The sequence below is a fragment of the Centruroides sculpturatus genome, unplaced genomic scaffold (assembly GCF_000671375.1).
Source record: "Centruroides sculpturatus isolate CEXI.00-Female unplaced genomic scaffold, Cexi_2.0 scaffold1739, whole genome shotgun sequence".
Lineage (NCBI taxonomy): Eukaryota > Metazoa > Arthropoda > Arachnida > Scorpiones > Buthidae > Centruroides > Centruroides sculpturatus.
The window spans coordinates 1-8,202 of record NW_019386079.1 but is presented as its reverse complement, the minus strand read 5'-3'; the positions used below and the strand labels follow the sequence as shown (position 1 = coordinate 8,202).

Here is an 8,202-nt window from a genome sequence, read left to right as displayed (position 1 = left end):
TCAAATAAATTGAATAATTTATCGATAAAAAAGTAATTGCTTTCTTTAAGTTTTATATTCCTTTTATGTAAAAATAATAATTTATTTATTAAATAATTTTTATAAAAGAAATTATAACATGAATAATTTCATCAATTATTGATTAATTGATAGAAAAATATTCATTCGTAACATCATTTTGAACAAATTACTATAATTCTTAGTAATTATTAATGAAGTATAAAAAGTATTATCAAAACACAATTGATACCTTAATTATGTTATAAAAAGTTATANGAATAGAAGAAATTTATTCTGATTTAAATTTTCTTTATTTCCGAATAATTCTCGATTTATCAGATTACAGTTGCCTTTTATGTCGAAAATAACATCTTATACAGGACTTAATTATACTCTTGAATTCAAAAACTTAAACTCATAAAGAGATTAAAGTAATTTACCTTAAATATCAAAGGATACGAAATGACTTTGATAATAAAAGATATTAGACAGAGATTAATTTTCAAAATTTACAGAATAAACAATAAAATTTAGAAAATAGAATACAGTAGAACCTGTCTAAAATATATGATGCGGTTCCGATTACACAGGTTTTTACTGTATTTAACTAATATAATAATGTAGAAGAAAGGGTTTATAACCTTATAACTTGGATATTTATATCGTAGTATATAGTTAATTGGAGTCTCCAGTCTCTAAGCTTTCCATATATGGTCTAGATTTTAGTAATGTCTCGCCCCTGTACATCATACTTCTCCTGATAACGACAGAGTCATGCCGATCATCTAGAGATTAACGTAGGAAAGATAAACAGACAGATGAGAGTGGGAATGTATTATTGGGCTGGAATAATATTTTTTAAGCTAGAATTTTATAGAATTAATCTGAATAAAATACATTCTTATATATTATATCAATTATACAAACAAATCACGGCCCCTAAATGTACAAAAGGCATTGTTCAAAACAATAGTTTTGGTGTGATTTTCGTTTGCACTTAAATACCCAAAATTAGATATTTCGATAAATATATTTAATGTAAGATATTTCAAAAAGTATTTATTTATATTTTAATTTATTTCGAAGATTTAATTGACTAAATTCTAAAAACAAATTTCAATTGTTAATCTACATCTAGAAAACACTTCTTTTCTTTAAAATAACTTTCATAATTTTGTATAATTTTTAAAGAATATCTTAAAAATAATTTTTAATCTTTAATTAAATTTCAATATGTAGTTTGACGAACGAAATATTATTCTTTTGAGATAAAATAAATTTAATGCAGAATGAATTTCTTTTCTACAACGGTAAGACCGAAAAAAAAACAGATTTCAATTAATTTTTTTAGAACAAACTTCTTCAAAACAGTTGAAGAACAACTTTGAAAAGCTTTAGAAAAAAATATTCTTAATTAAGTTAGGAATGAAATTATCATTAGTTGAATTTATTTTATATTATTCATTTGAAATTATCCATCTGTTCTATCAAGGTGAAACCTGTGATGTTCTTAAGGACTTAGCAAAGTCATTGACCATTGCATTCTGACCATTGCAGGTGTTGAAGAACGTTGAATCAGCTTACAATTCAATACGTTATTGAGCTGTAAGCTGATTCAACGTTCTTCTAACCATTGTCTTACTTTACAAACCGACTTCATATGCAATATTATTAATATTTTTGGTAAGATTATTTTATAAAAACATCGTGAAACGAATTATTATAGTAGATAAAACATGGATTTTATATTATCCAGTTTTCAATATAATAAACTTCTTATCATTATTTTATAATAAATTGATTATTTTTTTAGCTCATAAAACAGAAAATGGGACTTTTTCTTCTTATTTTCTATGTTATCTCACGTCATTTCTCTCATATTTATCGCTTCCCATTTTTAAAAATTCGTGTTAAACGAATATAAAAATGGTTCTATTAAATTTATTAATTTTTTTTCAAATTTTTGTTAGTTTTAAACAATAAAATAGAAAAAAATTTATGATCTTAAACGGGATTTATTCTATTCCTAGACGACAAATACGATTATAAAAATATCATTAATTATGTAAAATAAGTTTATTACATGCATTTTTGTATTATAAATTTTTTTTTTATTATTTCTAAAAGAATAGATAAAAATACGAATTTTATATGTATAGAGGGTGGCTCAAAAGTCAGTTAAATGGAATATATGATTTAATTATTTTAAAAAGTATTTAAAAATCAATTTTATAATGGAGGGGATTTTTTTTCTTGACGTCTTAAAATATTCATTTTTAATATATATTTAATTTAATTGACATTAGAAATAAATGAAAGAAGCGCTAAAGGGGAAAAATATATATCAAAATTAATTATCTCAAGACGTCAATCGATTTTCTAATTATTAAAATTGAAAAATTAAATAAATTCGAGACATATTTCACTTTAAAATGGCGAAAAGATGAAGAAGAAGGAAACTTAATTTCCTGATAATTATTGAAAAGTTTTCTTGATAAAATAGTTATAAATTTCTCACGATAAAGATATACAATTTTTTATTATTTTTTCCTTAAATTACAATAAAGAATTTTAATGACCATAAGTTATTTGTTAAGTGGAGAAACGAGTAAATTGTTATTAAAATATTACACAAAGGATGGCCCAAAAATCAGTTAACAACTGTAAAGATAACGAAAACAATTAATAAATGACCAGCACGACTCTACTGTTATAGGAAAAGTATGATTTACAGGGGCATGCCACTACTCGTAGTAGTGGCTTGCCCCTACACATAATTTGAGGTGGAGAGCATATATTTTAAATTTAAAAAAATTAAAAATATGATTTAATATTGCTGCCCGGTATTGTCACTCAAACTGGCCCAAAATTCAGTTAACTGAGATGTATTTTTTTCAGGATTACGAGTATAATAAGCTATTACAAACACGCTATAACCGTTCGTAAAATAATCTGTAAAAAATTATATTTATATGTTAACTGATTTTTGGGCTATCCTATAATATACGTTAGAACTTTTTCTATTATTTCTTAAATTTATTTTATTATTTTTATAATAAAAACGAGCACTTCGTTCTCGAGATTAACAAAAGAACGTATAGAAAGACAGTAGGTCTTAATGAAGTGATTTTTATTATTAATAAAGGTCATTTTATTTATTCTAATGCCGTTATTCCAACAAACTTTTACCTTAATAATTAGTTTTAAATGTCAAATGATCATAATTTTAAAATATATATACATAAATATTGAGATAATCTTCTGATTTCATCTTTGCTCGATCAGCTGACTTAATTCTAATTTATTGATTTAAAGATCAATCAAAAATTCTTATCTACGAACAACATTCTTTTAATAATATGCAAAGAAGTAAATTAATTTTTTTTAAATAAGTAAACTTTATCTTCGAAATTTTTAATACCGAAAATCTGATTTTAATATAAATTCTACTTTAATATATTTTTAATTCTTGGAAGGAAAAAATACTTGAATAATTTATTTTTTTATCATTACGGCTGTTATATATAACACAGGGAAAGTATGGAGAGATGGATCAAAAAATTTAAATCCTCCCAAGATTTTTCACCATACTCAGTAGACATTGACACTTTAAAGCTTAATAACTCCTGTGCATTTTGTCGAAAATTTCTGATATTTTGCACGGAAGTTTATGTATTAGGAGCATTGATGCTATTAAATTTTGGTGATTAAAGGTCGAGGGAGTAGGAAGATACAGGTGCGAGTCACTTGCCATATCTCGAGTGAGGTCGAACTTGATGAAGATTTTACACTTTATTAGCATTTATAATTTTTTTTATATATATAAAACTCTTCTCTAGCTTCAAAATTAAGCTTTTGGCTATTTTATAATAATTAATAATATAAAAAATATTTTAAATAAAATCGTATAACAGATGGTGGCACACACAATTTTAAGTTTTTACCGGGAAAGTTATGCAACTCGATGTTGGATATTTTTTAATTATTATTTAATAATAATAAAAATTAATGTTATTTGTATAATAATATTATATTTTCGAATATTTTATCAGTATTTATACAATATTTCATTATTTCTCTTTAAAAATTGATTTATTTTATTTTAAAAAAATACTGAATACATTTTTTATATATTTAGATTTTACATTATTTAAACTAAGTTAAATTTACTTATAACAATTTAATTTTAATATTTATTGACTTGTTTACATCACTCTTGCATTGTTTTTTTTTTCTTGATATATTTTATAATAAAAGCAAGTAAAAATAGAATATTTGGAAAAGAAGGTATAAAAGCTAAAAATCACATTTGATAAAATTGCAGTTCAATAATAGGTACATCATAACGGGTGATAGAATTTTCTGGTGAACAGTTTCTTTACCATTTTATTTCTTCCAACTCGAGAAGTGGAATGTGTTCACTCAACTTTAAATTCCATTCAGGCGTGATATGATTAGGAATTTCACCTTTCGATCACATAAAATATCTTGTCTTTTTTTCTTTAATAAATATAAATTAAAATGATCTTATATTTTATACCATATTTATTTATATTTTCAGTAAAATATGGCGATCAGATGGTATCCTTATCTCCTGGTTTTCTTTTTAACTTTAATAATCACAATAATAGCGGCACCCTCTTCTGATACAACAAAAGATGATAATGATAATAGTGTATCGGAATCTCCAGATGTGAAAGGTAAGCAGATTTTTCAGCTTCTTTTCTTCTTTAGAATAATTTTTTTTTCTCTCTCTTTTATATTGTGAATTTTATTATTATTATTATTATTTCAGATAAAAGATCTCAAGAAGAAATTATGTTCGGAAACCAACAAAATAAACCAGCTAATTTAATGGATGATATTATATCCTATGAACAGAAAAAGGATGAAGAACCCATTTTTACTCCTGCTGTAAATAATGCGTCAGAAATACAGAAAAGTATGCTTGTAAAATTATTTTAACTTTTTAAAAAATATATTATTTTATAAGTCGAAATATGTATATAAAAATTTAGACTTATATTCACTTATTTATAACCATAAAAGTCATTATTAATAATTTAATATATTCTCTTGTAAATATAATTTATTTAACGTAGTAGGAAACGAAAAGTGTTTATATGTATATAAGCTTATAAATTTTATATATTTTCATTATAAAAGTTATTTTTTATCTTAAAAAATACATTATTTAATAATTTTTTTAATTATTTTCCTTTATACAGTTATTATATAATGTACTAAAAGGTTATAAATTTAATATTATATTTAATAATTTAATTTAAAAACAATTGTAATTTTTTAATATGGAGGACTTAAAATTAAATCTTAATTTCGTAAAATGTTAAAGTTATTATTATTATTTTTTTTAAATAAGAATTAAAATTTTAAATATAAGAGATTATCTAATAAAAGCTACTTCCATAATTCTGTAATATTCATAAAATATGAAGTGTTGTTTGTATGATAATGGAAATATTGATTTAAATATTATACGAGAAAAGGCATTTATCTTTTTCAAAAATATTTCTTTATTTAATGAAACTAGAATTTAAGATCATGCGGCGATAAAACATTATAAGATTATATTCAATAGCAAATATCTTTCCTTCCAGCTGAGAGTGAAAGTAAAGAAACTGAAAATGAACAGTCTTCCAAGGTTACACCATCTCAGAATACACCCGAAACTAGACGATATGATTATTTAGATTATGTGGATGATAATAGCGAACAAAGATACTCTGATAATGAATATGGAATAGCACCCAATCAACAAAATGAAGGACAGGGTGACGTTATGGAACCTTCTTTGTATTCGATGCGTAAGTATCGTTTGCTTTGCTTTTAACGAAATTAAATGTATCCAATGTTTAATTAACAAGAAAACAGTTTATAAAAATAGAAAAATTGGCCGAGATTTTATTGAAATTATTAATAAAAATAAATTTTTAAAAATGCCAAATACACGAAGTTACTTATTGTAGTTTTTATTTATCTTCACTGTGATGAATTTTTGAATATTTTAGAAAATATTTAAATATCAAAAACAAATTTTTTTGTGTGTGCAAAATTTCAGAAATTTTCGACAAAAGGTACAGGGATTATGAAGTTTCAAAATGGGTGAACAAAATCGTGCCTCTCCCCCCCCCACATACACACACACTAACATTCGTACATAGAGAAAAAACTCCAACTTTTCTGCATTTCTCGTCGTTTCAAGGTGTATCGAGTCCAAAAATGTAAACATCTTGGAAGGGTGGTCATTTTTGACCGATCGCCATACGTTTCCTTTGTTATATATAAAAGCCAGAAAAGTAAAATGAGACACATAACAGCTATAAAATTTTGAAAATTTATAGTTTAATATATAACAATTTTCAGGCTATAGGCTTATTTAAAAATACATTTAAAACTATTTTCAGGAATATAACTTCAATTTATAACACTGGACCTATGCAAAATAGAAGTTTGTTTAATGAAGGTTGTCCAAGAACACGTTAGATGATATCGTGTGTGTGTATTACTCGTATGCTAGACCTTGCTTTTATCACCTAATTGGGATGCAACTTTAAAAAAAAAACTGTAAACCTAAAAATTCCCAATTGCATCTGTTGTCTGCCCTTTCTTAATCTCGAGAACTGAGTTAGATATATGAAAGTGTAGACCAGATAGGGAAAGCTTACGACAGGAGAATGCTTTCGATATCTGGATTAACTAGACACCCTATTAACTATTTAAGTTATTTTAATTCATAATTTTCTCCTGGACGGAGTTAACTATATGGCCGGCATGACTCCACTGTTAACAGGAAAAGTATGATGTACAGGGGCAAGACACTACTAAAATTGAGGGCATTGTGACGATGTGATAATAAACAATTGCTCGTTGGTTTCTGGATAATCGTCGTTAAGAGAACCGTTAAATGTCATAAGACAGTTAAAGCTTGGCTTTTTCGGGAACTGAATTTTCAGCAACATAATTTAAATTACGTTGCTGAAAAACGAAAGAGAAAGAGAGAGAGAGAGAGAGAGAGACTCTCGAATGCTTTTACTTTATATTATATTTATTTATTATAAATAGATAAATCTTCTTCTAAAATACAATATAAGTTATTTATTATTTATATTTGAAGAAATAATGCTCTAATTTAGATTCCAGCATAAGAAATTCAAAGATATTATTATTTTAAAATATTCTCGAGAGAATATTCTGAAATCGGTATTCGACGCTTTACGAATTTAAATAAATAAATAAATATATTAATACATGCAAAACAAGATTACAGATTTAAATTTTCATTTACTTAAATAAGTTATTTTAACAATACTTAGAATTTTATTTGTTTGTTTTAATATAGAATTAACATATTTATTTAAACGTCTAATCATCAGATCAGTCATTAAGCATTAACATTATCTCATTTAAACTATGTAGTAGGGAATAAATAATTGTTTATGACTGTATTAGGAACAGACAGACAAAACACACTATTTTATGTATGTAACAGTTTTTCAAATAGAGTTTAAGACATGATTTAATGTAATTTTTATTGTCTACATAATTATGCATGTCAGCAAAATTGTCCTTTTTTTTATTAGAAAAGAAGAAATTTATTCTGATTTAAATTTTCTTTATTTCCGAATAATTCTCGATTTATCAGATTACAGTTGCCTTTTATGTCGAAAATAACATCTTATACAGGACTTAATTATACTCTTGAATTCAAAAACTTAAACTCATAAAGAGATTAAAGTAATTTACCTTAAATATCAAAGGATACGAAATGACTTTGATAATAAAAGATATTAGACAGAGATTAATTTTCAAAATTTACAGAATAAACAATAAAATTTAGAAAATAGAATACAGTAGAACCTGTCTAAAATATATGATGCGGTTCCGATTACACAGGTTTTTACTGTATTTAACTAATATAATAATGTAGAAGAAAGGGTTTATAACCTTATAACTTGGATATTTATATCGTAGTATATAGTTAATTGGAGTCTCCAGTCTCTAAGCTTTCCATATATGGTCTAGATTTTAGTAATGTCTCGCCCCTGTACATCATACTTCTCCTGATAACGACAGAGTCATGCCGATCATCTAGAGATTAACGTAGGAAAGATAAACAGACAGATGAGAGTGGGAATGTATTATTGGGCTGGAATAATATTTTTTAAGCTAGAATTTTATAGA

The 8,202-nt window shown here is 24.9% G+C and overlaps 1 protein-coding gene across 1 annotated transcript; it reads left to right on the top strand.

Moving 5' to 3' along the window:
• Positions 1–4,536: 4,536 nt before the first annotated feature.
• On the top strand, positions 4,537–5,825 carry LOC111613461 (the record flags this gene model as incomplete). Its single annotated transcript, XM_023354818.1, has 3 exons — positions 4,537–4,700; positions 4,796–4,942; positions 5,619–5,825. Coding segments are annotated over exons 1-3 (487 nt in total), but the record flags the coding sequence as incomplete, so codon positions are not given.
• Positions 5,826–8,202: the final 2,377 nt, after the last annotated feature.